The following is an 18415-nucleotide window of genomic DNA, read 5'->3' on the forward strand; positions in this document are numbered from 1 at the left end:
ATCTTGGCATTTACTGAGGCTAAGTGCTCATTTCTCTGCTCTGTACGGTGAGAGGGTCTGCAGAGGTAGATGCAATGGATCTTGCCCTCAAGGTAGTGACAATCTACAAATAATACAAGACGACACCTCTTAGGTTCACCTGCCCAGCTTAGACCAAGAGCTCGGGAAAGCAGGGCAGTGCCTTGCCTCTCTCTGCTTTCTTTCATGGCCTCATACGTAGTTGGTGCTCAAGCATTTTTTTTTAAACACCTTTATTGGAGTGTAATTGCTTTACAATGTTCTGTTAGTTTCTGCTGTATAACAAAGTGAACCAGCTATACATATACATATATCCCCATATCCCCTCCCTCTCTCATCTCCCTCCCACCCTCCCTATCCCACCCCTCTAGGTGGTCACAAAGCACTGGGCTGATCTCCCTGTGCTATGCGGCTGCTTCCTACTGCTTTGGTAGTGTATATAAGTCTATGCGACTCTCTTACTTCGTCCGAGCTTACCCTTCCCCCTCCCCGTGTCCTCAAGTCCATTCTCTACATCTGTGTCTTTATTCCTGTCCTGCCCCTAGGTTCATCAGAACTTTTTTTTTTTTAAGATTCCATATATATGTATTAGCATACGGTATTTGTTTTGCTCTTTCTGACTTACTTCACCCTGTATGATAGTCTCTAGGTCCATCCACCTCACTACAAATAACGCAGTTTCATTTCTTTTTATGGCTGAGTAATATTCCATTGTATATATGTGCCACATCTTCTTTATCCATTCATCTGTCGATGGACACTTAGGTTACTTCCATGTCCTGGCTGTTGTAAATAGAGCTGCAATGAACATTGTGGTACGTATCTCTCTTTTTTGTTTTTTACATCTTTATTGGAGTATAATTGCTTTACAATGGTGCTCAAGCATTTGTTATGATTTACTTTCATGATTAACTGCAGGTGGTGCAACTTTTAACTCTGGGGTGGCAAATAGTTCTGACTCACATGCCCACTCCAGTCTGGGGGTGATGCCTGATTGGGCACCGTGTGAAGCTGCTTTAGGGTGCAGTCGGAGGAGTGCCAGCTGGAGGCCGGCAAGGGGTGTCTGCTGCAGGGGTGCCTGGGGAGCAGAGGCGGTAGGCACACAGCGGTCATTTGCCTTCCCCGATAAGTGCATCGTGCTTTTGAAAGGGGGGCGGGCAGAAGAGCACTCAGGGGAAATGAAACGCCCCAGTCTTCTCTGAAAGGGTGGAGCAGGATTTAGATCAATAGAAAAAAAATGCTTTCAGTGACGGAGAAAAGCAGTGACAGAGACCAGAGGGTCCAGTGAGTGTGACGTATATGCAGGGTGTTATGGGCGCTGACAGACGGGAGCAGAGGGGGTCGTGGAGGAGGAAAGGGAGCTGGGTGGAACAGAGGCCCTGCGCCCGGCGGGGTAACATATCGGCTGTTTGTTGGTACGTAGAGCATAGACAGATTGTGTAGAGGTCCTTGGGGATGCCAGATGGAGGAATTGAGATGTGATGCTGTCCTCTGCTTTTCAAGAAGCTTTCCCAAACGCTCCACACACAATTAGTTGCGCCATCCCACATCTCCCCACAGGAGATGCCCCGTCCTCAGCTTTAGCTTTGATCGTCGTCTGCTCTGTCTAGAAATGTTTGTGTATACATCGGCTGTCCTCCACCAGGACGTGGACACTGTCTTAGCCATCTTTTATCCCCAGTGCTCAGGACCGCACCTGGTGTGGAACAGATACCCAGTGAATATGGTTGAATTAAATTGAAATAGGGTGCCTGAAGTCCAAGCAAGGTGGGGTGGAGGTGGGCAGTGCCTTCGTGGTGAAGCTGGGTGAGGAGGTGTATGGCTGCCAACCATAGAATGTACCCACTACCAAGGGGTCCCAGGATGAGTGGGATGGGAAGCAGCCCAAGTCTGAGGCATCAGGTTTTCAGGAGTGTGTAGAGTCCCAGAAACCAGTTGGAATTGAAGACAGCAACAGAGAATGGATGAGATGGAAGGAGGAAATCTGGAAAGCTGAGCCTAGATGAATTCCCAGAGCCAGTGACTTGCAGGGCTTATGGGTCCTGTGCACAGAGAACCATCGCTGAGCCTGTGGGTCAAAAGGCATCATCCAAGGAGTTGAATCTCTGGAGAAGTGAGGAGCTGCTGAAGATCCTCTTAGGTGCTTTAACTTTCAGAGAAGCAGAGTGATCCTGTAGGCCCCCAGTATCTAGTTAGGACTTTTGTTTGCAATTGACCCAAAACCGAAGCTCAACTGGCTCAGTTTATTGGCTTTTGTAACTGAAAAGCCCAAAAGTGGGGAGAGAATTTTGCCTTCAGTTTCGGCTTGATCCAGGGGCTCATACAGGAGCATCAGAGCTAGGTGATTTCCTCTGTCTGCGCTTCTCTGTCTTTCTGTTCAGCTCTCTCCTCATCTTTTGGCTTGGCTTCCCTAGGTGTTGCCTTTTCATCTTTATGTCCCCCTGGTAACAGAGGCTTATAGCCTCTGAGAGCTCAGTCAAGCCAATGACAGAACTTCTGTCCTAGTGGCTGAGTGAAACCCAGGACTAGCTTTAACTGGACCTGGTTGGTGGGCATTGGGACACATGCCTATCCCTGAACCAGTAACCTGGGTCACATGCCGACCCCTGTGGCCCCTGGACTGAAAGTAGGAAAGGAGCAATTCTCAGAGGAAAGTCAGGGTGCTGTTACCCTGCGAGTTTTGCTGGCTGGCAAGAACCATAGTGAGCCACCCCCTGCCAGCTGCTTGCTTTACCCCTGCAGCCAAGAAGCAGCTGCCTCTGTGCTGCCGAAGAGTGAGGCCACATCCAGCGAGAGTGCCCTGTCAGCTTCCTCTGCCCTCTTCCCATGGACCAGATGGCTTTGAAGTTGGTCTCCATGGAGCGGTCAGCCAGGCCACCTGCTGGCCACCTTCATTTGTCATCTCGGGTACATTCTGGACGGCATCCGGGGCAGTGGCCCTGCTTGGCCTGGGTGGTCATGGGATCACTGGGCTGATGACGGTCCTATGAGGTTTCTGTCCCATCTCCTGGTCCTCCTACTGGGACTCCACTTCCAGAGCCCGGGAGTGCGGCCTTGCCCCTTCCTGTCCCGGTGGCCTTTGATGGTGAGTTTCTGATGGTTCACAGGGCTCTTTCCCACTTCACTGAATCTGATTTTCACCGTCACCTGAGTGGGCAAGGGTGAGTATCCTGGTTTTATGGATGAGGAAACTGAGAAGCAGAAGGGGCAAATAGCTTAGCCGAGTGCCACAAGAAATGGGCTCACTCGCATGTGCTCTACAATTTGAACTTAGAAACCAAAGGTGAAGAAGAAGGAAGGCATGCTGCCTATTCCAGCCAGTCTCTTCATGTGAACGTGGCATCAGCTACCCATTGGCGGCCCTCTAAGTACGTTCTTCATTAATACCTGCAGAGGAAAGCATTACCTCTGTTTACATCCCAGCACTCTGAGCTGAGGCCGCCTGCTGCTCCCCGTCCCGTGATCCCCGGTAGAGTTTACTGGAGGTTGAATCACACATCAGAACCCCGTAAGAGTGGCCACAGCTCCCGAGGGCACCTCCTGGAATGTGTGAGGCAGCAGGTGGGAGGGTCTCTCGGGCAACCTCGGGTGACCTGGTCACCTGACAAGGCAATGGCTGCTCTTGGGTCTTGCTGCTCCTGGTTGGCTGTCCTCCCTGGGGTCCCTGGTCCCTCACACGGCTTCCCTCTGAAGCCTGAGTCTGGACATTGCTCATCAGGTCATAGAGAATTGTAATTTCACACTGCAAGACATCATCCACTCAGGCTTCTTGTTTTACAGGTGAGAAACAGAGACTCAGCCTTAGAACCTTACCTCCTCTCACTCCCACCCCCAAGTCCATGGTGTCCCTCAGTCCCTTCATCCTCCCCCTCCCCTCACACCTGTGCTCCTGCAGCCCTGGACCTCTCATCACCCTTGACTGATTTGCCCTTGTGGGTACTCCTCCCTCTGACTAGAGGTGGGGAGGCTGTGGGTGCAGAGCAGGAGCTGTGAGGCTCTTCCCAGGTGTTTAGCCATGGGCGTTTTCCTGGGACAGGGCCTGCAGTATTCTTATGGGTGGGATGTCTGTGTCCCGCCCCCCCCCCCCCCCCCGCCCGTGTTCATGTGTTCAAAGCTCAGCCCCAGTGGGATGTTGTATGGAGGTGGGGCCTTTGGGAAGTGATTTGGGTTAGATTAGGTCTTGAGGGTGGGGCCCTCATGTTGGGATTAGTGCCCTGAGAAGAAGAGGAAGAGATCTCTCTCTCCGTGTGTATATTTCCACCAAGGAAAGGCCAGATGAGGACATCATGAGAAGTCAGCCATCTGCAAGCCAGGGAAAAGGCTCTCACCAGACATCAGATCAACTGGCACCTTGATCTTCCCAGCCTCCAGACTGTGAGAAATAAGCCTCTGTTTGTTTCAGCCGCCCAGTCTATGGTATTTTGTTATGGCAGCCTGAGCTGACTAAAACAATTATGGAATGTCTTAGCAGGAAGGGCTATTGAATAATGTTTGGTCAAAACTTCTCCTTTTGCTCATTTATTTCTTCATTTATAAATACTCAGTGTCTATTTTTGTGACAGACTTGGGAATACAGTGACATATGAAATAGAAATGGTCTCTGATTTTATAAGAAATTATCATTTATTGGGAGAGACAAGTATCAAAGAGGTAGTTTTTTTTTTAATTAAAATTTTCCATTGTGAATAGGGCTATGCAGAAATATGGTGAGCTTTGACAGTGGGCCCAAATTTTGTCTGGGAGGTCAGCAAAGCTTTTGCTGAGAAAGTGTCATTTAAGCTGAGCCTCAAAGGACAAGTAGAACTTAGCCTGATGAAAAGGTGGGAATTGGTGGGGGTTGGGGTGGGGGGAGGCATTCTACAGCGAGGGAACCGGATGTGGACCCGAGTCAGTCAGGGGCTGAGCTGGGGCCAGCAGAACACAGATATAGCTCCAAGCCCTGCGTTCTCTCCACAGCCCTGTGCTGGGCTTGTGCTACTGCCGTGTCAGGGTTGTGTGCTCACCAAAGAGGGGAGTGGACACACACGGGGGTAGGCACACCAGGTGGGTGAAACAGCGTGGGCAGAGGCATGGAGAAGGGAAAGCATGGACTTGGGAACACAGTGGGAGGGAGCAACTCGGCCCATGATTTGGAGTGGACACTCCTGCAGGAGAGAAGCAAGCAAGCCAGAAGGTACAGAAGGGTGGAAGGTGAGGGCGTTCACCAGGGGCTCAGGCTGGGGTTGAGAGAGAGGGCCTGTGAGATGTTGGGATCAGCTATTTATTGTCTCTACACTCTGACTGTTGATTCCAAGTGTGTTATAGGAAGGGTTTTTGGTAACTTAGAAAGATTCCTACCTTGCTTGTTTTGCTTTTTGGTACGTATTGCTAGAATCCCAAGTTCTCATGTTTTTATAGTCCCCTTTCAGTCTGGCTTTGTTGCTTAATTCCTTCTCTTTTTTTCTTCTCTACCTCCTATTAGCACCTGTGCGTACTTTATGTGTGCCGTGTATGGTGCTGGATGCTGGGGTTACAAAGACAGTAAGAGATGATCTCTGCCAATGGGGACCCCGGGACTGCAGGACACAGAAGGGATATGTGTGTGGAGGGGAGACTCTGTACCTTCTGCCAGGGTGTAGGCCAGGAGACCACTGCAAAGACTTGGGCCCTGTGGGTGGATGAGCAAAGCAGAGAGGTGACACTTACATGGCTCATCAAGCCTTTGTTGATCTTTTGACACAGGCCGGGAGCTCTGTGAGGGTAGGGGTCAGGCTTTCTGAGGAGGACCCAGGTGCTCAGGGATAGATGGGTAGATGATGGATGGGAGGATGAATGGATGAACGGATGGGTAGATTGATGGTGGATGGATGGATGTTAGTACCACAGCACTAGTAAAGCAATGCTTAAAAATAGGACAGCTGCCAACCAAGTACAGTCAAAGATCCTGGCATCTCCTATTCCCTGCCGGTTGACAGTTTCTGTTTCTCAAGGCTCTGTGAGGGGTTAACTGGTTTAGAGACTGTTGGTTTAGAGCCTCTCCTGTTTGGTGAAACTTCACTGTTTAAAGCAGATAAATCAGGCTGCAGAATTTGATGTTAAGCCTTTATTTCTCTAGTGACTTGAGTCTCGTGGGGGACTTTGCATCCACATAACAGGGTGGTCTCTGGTGAAGAATTGGTGCTTTCTTAAAAGATGGTTTGCTGGCCCTGCCCACCCAGGATCCCTTGCTAGTGAGGCGGATCCCTGCTGGTGGCTGGTTGAGTGTGCCTGGCAAATGCAGGGAGACTGGGGTGCAGGAATCATGTACTCGTTTTGTTTAGCCTGGGCTAGGGCTTTTAAGGAGCAGTCCCTGCCCAGGGGCCACCTCATTTCATGTTCAGTTCTTGAGGGCCCTTGCTCGCCTCTTTTCAGCCATCCCATTCCTTCATCCTTTCTGTGGTTTCTTCCATCCCAGCTGCTGACTCCATATCTTTTCTGTGCGACGTCTCACGGTCCTTCAGCCAGTTGCACGTTCCCACCCCACCCTGCAAGGAACCTGACTTTTTGGCGGCTTCCTTTCAGATCACTAACCCAACATTCTTTTCTCAAATGAACAGTCCTCTTGTGAAGTAATTACCTCCCCTTCCCATGATTGTTGTTTTGCAAGATTTTTTTTTTAACACTACATTTGCTTAAATGTGGAGGTGTATTTGTTTTACTGGAGTCCTTTTTTTTTTTTTTTTGCGATACGCGGGCCTCTCACTGTTGGGGCCTCTCCCGTTGCGGAGCACAGGCTCCAGAAGCGCAGGCTCAGCGGCCATGGCTCACGGGCCCAGCCGCTCCGCGGCATGTGGGATCCCCCCAGACCGGGGCACGAACCCATGTCCCCTGCATCGGCAGGCAGACTCTCAGCCACTGCGCCACCAGGGAAGCCCTGGAGTCCTTTTAAATGGCAGGACTGGGGACCAGGATGACACTGGCTTCTGGGCAGACTGGTCTGTCGTGCTCTCCAGGCTGTGGTTGTTCACCTGGCACCATGGTAGAGTCTCTGTAAGAAAGAATCATGTTACAGCAAGGTTATATTTCTTATAGTCAATTCCATCAAGTAATGCACTGAGGATTTTGGAAAGAGAAACCAAAGTCTTCAAAAAGGAGAGAGAGGAGGATGAGAGAGGGGGATAAAAGAACCCTAAACAATTCAGTTGCACGAATGGCCCTTGTATTATTGTGGCAAAATTACTTGTAAGTAAACGCTAAAGAGGAAAAACAAGCTGTGTTTGGTAGGTGTACTCTCTATTCCCTGTCTTGTTTGTCTGCTCTGCACTATAGCGCTGTGTTGATATAGGGATATAACTGCTATGAATATTGATGGCAGCAAAAGCCTTTTTTTCCCCGTCTGGCCCAGTAAATAAAGCAGAAAGGATAAAACGGGAAGAGGAATTGTAAAATCCACGTGCTGTTTCCAGCTTACCTTGTTCCCTTACAACTCTAACTCGCAAAAACATGTTGACGATCTACCTTTGGTGGTCAGGGTCTAATTTGAGTACAGCAGATTGGTTTATTCAGGGATTTTTTGCTTCTTGTTAAAGCCACAGAGTGGCTTTTCCTTTTAGCTCTCCAAGTTAGCGTCACTGCCTCATTGAAGCTTTCCTGGATCTCTCCTCTGTAGCTAGTAGCAAAGTCAGTCTCTATTCCTCAGAATATCCACGGTGGCCTGAGTGCACCTCTCTTGGGAACCCACCACCCAGGGATGTGGCAGTGAACGGGAAGACGAGCCCTTGCTCTCACGAGGCTCACAAGGAGTGTAGAGAGTAAACAGAGGAGTCCTTGGAGGTCTGCGTGTGGCACGAGGGGGCACGCACACTGCTCCTCTGGGAGGTTTCAGCGGCTCACCCCAGCCTGGAGGATGTGGCTGGCTGTGCGGAGGGAGTAGGTCGTGGTCCGAGAAGGCCTCGCAGCCTGCTGAGGGGTGCGGGGTGCATGGGATGAGATGAGCCAGGCTGAGAGCAGGACCTGATGGCAGATCTGGACGAAGCGTGAGTGTGGAGGTTGGGGATGAGCTAGGCTTTTAAAATTGAAAACACATTGACTCTGGCTAAGTGACACCACAGAGGAATTTATTAGACCGCTAGGATGGTGTTCTGAGGATCAAGGGGTGCTCTGGGGGCACGTTAGGAATACAGGGAAGTTGGAGGGGGGGAGAACCGATGAACTGGCTTTTCAGTGTGACCAGTGGGGAGTCGATAATGGGGGTAAAGCCTGGGGTACCGCCGGGGTTAGATGGTTTCCCTGCTGGTAAAGAGGAAGGATGCAGTGGTAAGACTTGGTGAAGTCCCACTCGGGACTGGGGCTCGTCTGCGTTGGAGGGGTGGCACGCTGGCGGCGGACGGCTAGACCCCAGGGTGGCTTAGGCAAAAAAGTGCTCACATGGAACAAAGCAAGTCCTTGCAGGGGAGAAGTTGTCTCACCCTTTGGCCTTATCAGAGGGCAGAACTGCTTATGAAGGTGCAGAGCTGCTCTTTGTCAGTTCCCTCTCCTGGGATGTCCTCTGTGTACCACAATTGAACCCCCACCTCTTGCACCAGACTAAACCTTTCGAAGATAGGACCACAGTGGAGCCATTTTTCTTACCTTGGCTCCTGTGTGGGGCCCATCGCGCAAAAGAGGTGCTCACTAGGCATTTCCTGAGCCAAATTTATTCACCCCCTTGCGCCAAGTATCTTAATAAATGAATTCTGTGACTTCCATTTTCCTGAGGCATTGGTAACTTTCCTCAGGTCTCACAGAGGGGAATTAATATCAGCAGGGGACTTTATGGGCCGTATGGGACAGTTTTAATTACTTACGAGTTTTCATTTAGTTATTATTTCAATAGCTTTTTGCCAGCAAATGCCTCTTGTAAAATTAATCGCACACATCTCAGTGGTCTATATTTCTATTGAAACCAAAGCTGTATAAAGAAAACCTTTGTAAAAGAGGAAAGAGCCAACATTTTTAGACCTGCTGATGGATGCATTTTCTCCAGCTCATGGAATCGCATGAGTTGGAACTGGAAAGGTCCTAAGAGCCCTCTAGCCTGAGGGTGGCATCTCGGAGGTCTGTGGCAGTCAGATGGGAGTGGCTGCTGAGTCTGGAAGAAGAGGAGGATTCAGGGGCTGAGTCCAGGCTCCCTGGGAACGTGCGTGGTGACCCATCAGTAGTGTCAGCCGGGAGAGGCAGCACGCCAGCAAGGAGGCTGTGGACTTGCTGTCCTGAATCCCCTCCCCTTACTGTGCAGGTGAGGAAACTTAGGTCCAAGGGATTGGAGGGACTTGCCGAGGTCACCTTGCTGCTCAGTGACAAAGATGATCCTGACTTAGAAGGCAGATGGAAACCCGAGAGGAAGAGAGGGTCAAAGCAGACGCAATTTGCTTTCTTCCAAAGGATATTCTGTTCAAAGCCCTGTGGGAATCTTTGTTGCATCCTTGTGCTTTTCTGGGCCTGATTTGGCAATCTTGGGAGGAAAACACGCTGTATTTTGCAAATGTGTGCAAATAACAAACGTGCTGTTATGTCCTAGGCAGAGTCACCGCACACACATCAAGGCAGGTTGCAAAGTGCAGTAATATAGCCACTGATGAAAAGTGTTTTACACTTAGTTGCTTATGAGAAATTCAGTGTTAGAATTAAAATGCCTTCTTGCTCCAGGTGCAGTGTTAATTGTTCCATTTCTCATAATAAAACTTTGCTTGGAGAAGAATGTTTATATCTCTGAGATACTGATCTAATCCCTGTTTCTTTTCTTCTTCCCCCTCCCCCCGCTTTTTTAAATTTCTTTGTTTCTCTTCACAGGAAAAAGTAGAATATGCCTTCCTGATTATTTTTACAGTCGAAACATTTTTGAAGATTATAGCGTATGGATTATTGCTACATCCTAATGCTTATGTTAGAAATGGATGGAATTTACTGGATTTTGTTATAGTAATAGTAGGGTAAGTCCCTTTTATTTGAGGAATTTTTTTTTTGGGGGGGGGGAAATGGGAGGTGGGGAGTAACAGAAAACAGTATTTTAAAGGAACAGGGTTGGTCCTTCGTGCCAGTGATTGCTGCCAGAATGTGTCAGGAGTTCTTTGAAGCCTGATGATGCTGCTGTCGGTCTCTGGGCAGAAACCAATTTGAAATTCTCTTGTTGTTACTCCCTCTTTCAGTAACGTGTTAAGGAAGGAAGTTTAAGCTCAGCTTGTGATGTGACAGGGTTCATCTTACAGGGCCTTGGGCCTCCACAAATAGGCCAGCCCTGCTGGTGCTTTGAGTCCAACGTGTACAGCTCTTATGCTTAACACCCCATTAAGTTAAAAAACCAAAATAAAACAGTAAAAAAGTAATAAATCCTTCATAGCAGTGAGGTACTCTGCTATTTAACATCCCTTGAGGAAAGCTATTAATTTTTTCTGCTGAGTTGGGAGAAAAGACGTGGCACGCTACTATCCCATTTCACATAACAAAACAAGTGTTTGAAAAATATCAGATATCCAACATGAAATGAAATTAACCAGAAAATGCAAAGAATCAAGCCTTCTCCCCAAATCCTGTCACAGGAAGAAGACACCAACAGTTTCAGTTAAAGGAGAATGTTAAAATAAAAAACAGTGGAAAAAAAAAAAAAAAAAAAAGAAAAACAGTGGCCTGTGTCATTCTGGTCCTTCAACACCTGGAAATGTTTCCAGCAAGAGAAAATGAATCAGTGTCAGAGGAATGCTGGGTCTTTGGACCAAATACCCACATAGGAAAATAAGATCTATTCCTTTGCTGAGTCTTAGTTGCCTAGCTGTAAAATGGGTTGCTCCTAAAATTATATTTTCTCCTATATAGAGAGAATGTTAAATGGCCTTTCTGTTTTTATCTCCATGACTTCATTCAAATGCCTTCTGCAGTTGAGCAAGGTGATTTTTCTTTTGGATTATTCTTTATCATGAATCCTTTAGCTTTTCATGGGCGACTAATACTGCTGGATATTGGGAGAGTGAGATAAATTTTGAGCCTGTTCTTTCAAACCCAGGAAGTTAAAGTGGGATCCAGAGTGGTAGCCCAACAGGATGATTAGACTTATGGAGAAAAATGTTAACTTTTGCAAAAACCACCCTAGTACATTGGACTCTAAGGTATTGTGGCAGAGGTAGTGCAGCATGAACTAAAATGAAGATACGTATCATACCTTCCTGTATTTGATGAACTTTAACAAGGAGTGGCAAGCAGGAGCCTTGCAGGTCTCTTGGTTCTGGAATAATCTTGCTGTGACTCTCCTGACCCTGGACTTCCTGTTCAGCTAGCGTATGGAGCTGCTTAGCGCCGTTTCTTTTGTCTCTACCCTAAAATCATCTTTCTCTCTGGAGGCATTTTTCGGATTATCATACAGCACAAAGACAGGGAACCAAGAAGAGTGCGGTAGTCTCATTGAGTTGAAGAGACAGAGACGAGTTCAGGGAGGGTGAGGTGGCTGAAATTTGAGAGGCATGATGTGGGAGCGGCGAGGGAGATATTGAGAGAAGGAGGTCTGTAAGTATGCCTTGGGGTCGTCTTGAGTTTTGGCTAAAGACTAAGCTACCCTACATGGGATGATAGTCCATAAGGCCAGGCAAAGATTACGACTAGGGAAAAGAGAAAATCTGGGGGGCTATAGCTGACTAATAACTAGGACTCACATAGGTCTTTGAATTGTTCAAGTTATGACCAACCAGAGTGGAAAGACCTCGTTGAACACCCTGGACTGTCAGTGGAGACCCCAGAAGGGCCATTAGTAGTACGGGCTAACTAACTCTAGAGCAGGGATTGGCAAACTGTGGTCAGTGGGCCAAATTCAGCCTGCTACCAATTTTTGTAAAGTTTTACTGTAACACAGTCACAGCATTTGTTCACATAGTTGAGTTGTGTGGTTTAGGTCCACAAAGCCTAAAATATTTACTGTCTGGCCCCTTACAAAACAATTTTGCCAACTCTTGTTCTAGACTAAAAACCATCTGGAACCCTTAGTAATAATATTTGAAAAGAAGCCTGAAAAGGAGCAAACTGACATGCAAGTAACTTAAGTGCCTGCCAAAGCAAAATTCAACACTCTTTAAAGGAAGACCACAAAATCCAGATAATTAAAGTGTTCAGCATCCTGTCAGATATTACTAGACATGTGAAGAATTGTGACCCATAATCAGCAGGAAATAGAAACAGGCCTAGAAATGACAGACATGGTGGGATTAGTGGAGAATTCCTTTACAGGACTTTTAAAACTGCTGTTATAAATATGTTTATGGACCTAAAAGGAATATATGACTACAGTGAGAAAAGATGGGACAATGTAAAAAAAAGAACCAAATGGAACTTTGAGAGCTGGAAAACATATCTGAAATGAAAAATTCCCTGGATTGGCCTAACAGCAGATTAGACTCAATAGAAGAAAATAATCAAGGAATTTGAAGATATAGGAGTAATACAAAGAATAATGATGGAAAATAAATGAATACCACCTTGGTGACCTGTGGGGCAATATCAAGTAATCTAACATACATATATTTGGAGTCCCGGAAGATAGGAGATAGAAGGGAGACAGAAAAAAATATTTGAAGAAATAGTCCAAAATTTCTTAATGTGATGAAAAATATAAACTCACAAATCCAAGAAGCTCAACAAAGCCCGAGCAAAGTAAACATGAAGAAAACTACATCAAGGCACATCATGATCATAATTTGCTCAAAAGCAAAGATAAAGAGAACATCTTAAAAGTAGAGAAAAAGCCAAGCAACTATGCAAGCAACTGTGCAAACCAGAAGACAATTGACATTTTTAAAGTGCTAGGGGACGATGTCCACATAGAACTCTTATTCAATGAAGATATCTTTAAAAATTGAAGCAAGAAAGAAAATTTCCAGACAATCCACAGCTGAGAATTCATCAGGAGACCTGCACCTTAACAAATGTTAAAGGAATTTCTTCACGCTGAAGGAAAATGACAATAGATAGAAGCATGGATCTATACAAAAGGAATGAAGAATGCCAGAAAGGATGAGTGCATGTGTAAATATAAAAACATTTTTCTCATTTTAAAATCTTTTAAATAACAGCAGTGTATTGGGGGGTTTATAACATCTATAAAAGTAAAATATATGACAACAGTAGCACAAAGGACAGAAACAAGGAAATAGCCATATACTATAGGAAGGTGCTTTGCAGTTGGTGGAGTTATTTGAAGGTAGACCATGAGAAGTTAAAGATGTATGTTGTAAACCCTAGAGCACAGGCCAGCAAACTTCAGCGCATAGAACAAGAAGAGTTTATTGCCTCCCCTGCCCCCCAACGCTGACAAAGTATTTTACTGTCTGCTTTAGCAGATTAAGTTTTATTGGAAGACAGGCACACTCACTAATGTTTATGGCTATTTGGTGCTAGGATGGAAAAGTTGACTACTTGTGACAGAGACCCTATGGCCTGCAGTTCCTAAAATAGTTACTATCTGGTGCTCTACAGAAAACTTTTGCTGACACTTGATCTAGAGGAGATACTAGAGAAATAAAGTGGTATAGTTAATAAGTCTGTATTGGAGATTAAATGGAATTTTTTAAAATCTCAATTTTTTAAAAAAGCAGGGAAGACAGGAACAATGGACAGGGCAAATAGAAAACAAATAGCAAGATGGTAGATTTAAACTCACCCTTATTTAAAATCCACCCTTACTTAAAATCCAGAGGTTATCCGATTTTATATGTGTATAAAAACAACACTCAACTCTATAGTGTCTGTAAGAAACATAATTTATAAAGACATAAATAATTTGAAAGTAAAAGGACAGAAAAATATATATCATGCAAAACTAATCAAAAGAAAGCTATATTAATAACCAACAGAGTAGACTTCAGAAAAGGGAATATTATCAAGCATAAAGAAAGACACTTTATGATGATAAAGGTGTCATTTCATGAAGATGTAATAATCCTAAGTGTGTATATATACACAGACACACGTGTGTGTGTGTGTGCCTGTATCTATGCACACGTACACACAATAGCAGATCTTCAAAATATACGAAGCAGAACCTGATAGAACTGAAAGGGGGAATAGACAGATCTTCAGTTGTACATTTTAATACCCCTCCTTGAGGAGTGTTGATAGAACATCTAGTCAGAAAATCACTAAGGATATAGGGAGATTTTAACAGTACCATCAACCAATTTGACTTAATTGACTTTTTTAGAACACTGTACCCAACAAGAGCAGAATACACATTCTTTTCTCATGCATATGGAACATTCGGCAAGAAAGACATATTCTGGGCCATAAAACAAGTCTTAATGAATTTAAGAAGATTAAAATCATATTAAATTATATGTTTTGAATGAATTTAGCAATGTTTCTGGATAAAAGGTCAGTATAAAAAAGCATGTGAATTTCTATATATTAGTCATGAACAATTTGAAAATAAAATGTTAATGACATTATTATTTACTATGGCATCAAAAACCATGAACTATTTAGGGATAAATAGTACACTGAAAATGACTAAACCTGCTGAGAGAAATTAAAGAAGACTTAAATACATGGAATGATGTACCATGTTCATGGACTGGAAGACTCAGTATTGTTGGAATATCAGTTCTTCCCAAATTGAGGTATAGATTGAATCCTAATCTAAATCCCAGTAAGATTGTTGTAGAGATGGACAGATTTATTTAAAAATTTGTATGGATATTAGAGAGGCTCTAGACTAGACAAAGAAATCTGTAAGAACAAATCTGGAACCTGATTTTAAGACTTCCTATAAAGCTACAGTAGTCAGGACAGTGTGATATTAGAGTAAGGAATAGACATAAAGATCAATGGGACAGAATAGGGAGTCTAGAAATAAACCCATATGGATGTGATCAATTGTTTTTAGACAGAGGTGCCTTGATGACTCAATGGGTTGAGGAAACATTTTTCAACAAATAGCACTGGAACAACTATCCATATGAAAAAGAAGACTTTCCATTCTTACCTCATACCGTATACAAATGTTACCTTAAAATGAATCATAGCCCTATATTTAAAACTATAACATTTCTAGGAGAAAATCTTTATGACTTTGGGGTAGGCAGAGATTTCTTAGGACCCAAAAAGCACTTGGCATAAAAGAAATAATTGAAATTTTGAACCTTATGAAAATTTAAAACTTTTCTTCAAAGGGGACACTGTGAAGAAAATGAAAAGATAAGGCCCGGATTGGGAAATAATATTCCCAATACATATATTTGTATTCCCAATACATACCAAGGACTTGTATTCAGAATTTATAAAGAACTCTTATAACTCAAGGAGATGACCCAGAAGGTAAATGGGAAAAAAATTTGAATAGGTCTTCACAAAAGAAGATATGTAAATGGTCAACAAGCACCTGAAAAGATGTTCAATGTCATTGGTAATTAGAGAAGTGCCAATTAAAACAACAGTGACATAGCACTACATACCCACTAGTATTAGTAAAAAGACCAACGATACCAGATTTTAACCGAAATATGGAGCAACTGGAACTCTTACACACTGCTTATAGAAATGGAAAACGGTACTATCACTTTGGAAAAGTTTGCCAGTTTCTTACAGTGTTAACCATACACTAGCCATATGACCCTATTACCAGGACTATCCTGGGTACTTACCCAAAATAAATGAGAATACCTGTTCACAAAGAGACTTCATTCATAATAGAGAAAAACTGGTAACGACCCAAGTATTCCTCAACAGGTGAATGGATAAACTCATTGTGGTATGTTCATACAGTGGGATATCAGTCAACAATAAAAAGAAATGAACTGCTGATAAATGTAACAGCTTGGATGAATCTCAAAACCATAGAGAACAAAAAAAGATAAACAAAAAGGAGAACATGTTGTATGACTCCATTTAGGTAAGATTCTAGAAAAGGAAAAAACAACCTAAAGTGACAAACCAGATAAAGTCAGTGGATACCTGAGGCTGAGCCGAGGATGACTGTAGGAGGCATGAGAGAACTGTTTGAGATATTGGGAAGGCTCTCTGTCTTGGTTGTGGTGTTTGTTACTGGGGCTTATGCATTCATCAAAACTCATCTCATTGTACACCTTAAATGGGTGTATTTTATTATGTATAAATTAAGCTGCAATAAAGTTGGTTTAAAAAGTAAAAAATCGGCTAGGAAACTAAAGTCGAACTGGACTTGGTCTTTTTTTCTCATTAAATATGAAAAACGTTAGAACATCAGATTACCTTTTATCTAAAATACGTACTAAATTGTAGTCAAAGAGCAGAAGAAACGTTCAAAAAGAAAAAGAAAAATTAAATTATTATGTCTTCCCTTGAATCAAACTCCTGCTCACTGAAGTTGCCAACTGCCAACTCTGTCTTCATCCAATGGATTTTCCGTTCCAAGTCAACCATGACCTATTGCTTTTGTCAAGATTCCCAGTAACAGAGACATCAAGAAAGTAATTGATATTTCTAAGATGTTAACTGTTAATAATGTGACCACAGGAAGGTTCAGCGTGTCTACTGGAGCTGATATAATTCTCTTATAGCAGAGTTTGATCTGAGTCAACTTTTATCCCACTCCTCTAAATTTCTCAATAAACATGTATTTCAAACATTCAAGCTCATCACTTAAGCCTTTGTGAACATGGGGGGCTCATTCTGGTGCTTCTAATTTGTGTCAGTTTGGGTAGCTCCTTGCCTTTTCTTCCTGTCTTGGGGTAAACTTTTAATAACAGTCTAGGATCAAATACTTTCTCCTCTTGTCCACATCTCTTCAGGCACATGGTACTTATTTTGTTTGGGTGGGAGCAGTGAAAGGAGTAGATATTAGAATGGGAAGGGCGGGGCTCTGGATCATTTAATCAGTTTTCCGAGTAGGAAACTTAGGCCCAGAGGAGGAGAGGGACTTTCCTAATGCCTCCTAACTCTTAGGAATGGAAGCATGCCCTGACCCCTTGAGCCCTCCAGCTGTCTGGAAACAGCAGCCGGCTTCCCTCTCTGAGTCAGGCTCCTCTGTGATGGGAGAGACATTGTTCACCTGTTTTCAAGGCATCACCGAAGAACAGGGGATAAAAGGGCCATAAAGTGTACATTGCAAAGGTACACTGGTACTTGAAAGCAATCTTAAGTTACCACCTGCATAAATTATTTTCCTAACCCTTTGGGATGAAAATTCCTGTGGCTGCTGTATTTCAGAAGAGTTTGAGGTTTTCTTTCTTCCTTTTGCTTTGTTTTTATGACACTGTGAACTTGTTTTGGAGGGGAGACTTTTAACTTTATTTAGCCTTGCTGCAGGGGTTTATAGTAATTACAAAACTATGCTAATGAGAGAGACCTATCATAAATCTGATATATTTCCCCAGTCAGAACCAGAAAGAGCCCACCTTCTGTAGCTTTGAAAAGGTAAAGACCTGACTTATTCCCTCCCTGTTCCCCACCCCCCGCCAGGTTCATTGCTCATTGCGGTACTGTTATTAAAACAGATGACCCGTCTTTAAACACCCCAGAATGACATGACTGTGCCCCATCAGGACTGTAATCAGACCACCCTGTGTTTTATGGACTTAGTGTCTTGGCCATCCAGAGGCACGCCAGTGGGTGCAGAGTTTCTGCTTTGCTGCTAATTAAACTTTGGAAACCTTTTCTTTGTTGCTGGGCCAATCATTTCCACAATCTGATTGGCCAGAGTTGATTCTATTTGAAATGGGCAAATTTCTATTTATTCTGAAAAACAAGCAACAATTCCAAAGAACAAATGTTTATTTGAAAGAGCAAAAAAGTAACTGTCAAATGAGCGGATTGCCTGAAAATAGCTTTATCCGAAAAGCCTTCTGAGAGTAGGGAAAAATTTGTCGTGGCTGCCAGATACAATATTATTCACATTTCAAAAGAGAAAATGACGATCTTAATACCTTCTCTTAGGTTTCTGCTCTTGGCCTTTGCACAGCTCCTTAGCATCTTGTGATTTACATCATTCCCTGAACAGCCCTTTGGAGGTGGAGGTGGGGGTGTGTATGTGTCAGTGACTGTATTGGAAGTGGCATAACATATCGTTTAAGATTTGGGACTTTGAAGTCATTCATGCATTCATTGTTTATTCATCACATATTTTTTGAGTGCCTCCTGTGTGTCAGGAACTGTTCTAGGCACTAGGCTGGAACAGACTAAATGAACAAATGAACACACAGACTACAGTTCCCTGCCCTTACGGAATCTCAGGGCGTCGAACATACCTGGATTCAGGTTTTAGTTCTGCCACTAGTTTGTGGCCTTGGGCGAGTTACTTGTTCTCGCCAAGTTTGTTTTTTCACGTGTAAAATGATGTTCATGATAACTCCCACTGCCTAACATTTTTGAGGATTAAGGAGATAATTTTAAGTGTTCAGCACATGGTGAGTCCTCATAAATGGCAGCTGCTGGGGCAATTCCACCATCA

The 18415-nt window shown here is 44.2% G+C and overlaps 1 protein-coding gene across 5 annotated transcripts in view; it reads left to right on the forward strand.

Annotated features, from left to right (window-relative positions):
* The window catches only part of CACNA1D (calcium voltage-gated channel subunit alpha1 D), a 322500-nt gene that overhangs the window by 154045 nt on the left and 150040 nt on the right, over window positions 1–18415 (forward strand). For all 5 annotated transcript variants that reach the window (XM_060022694.1, XM_060022695.1, XM_060022691.1 and 2 more), the window contains exon 4: window positions 9808–9947. In XM_060022694.1, coding sequence (XP_059878677.1) covers window positions 9808–9947 — 140 coding nt within the window. The remainder of the gene's footprint in view (window positions 1–9807; window positions 9948–18415) is intronic.

The sequence above is a fragment of the Delphinus delphis genome, chromosome 10 (genome assembly GCF_949987515.2).
Source record: "Delphinus delphis chromosome 10, mDelDel1.2, whole genome shotgun sequence".
NCBI classification, from domain to species: domain Eukaryota; kingdom Metazoa; phylum Chordata; class Mammalia; order Artiodactyla; family Delphinidae; genus Delphinus; species Delphinus delphis.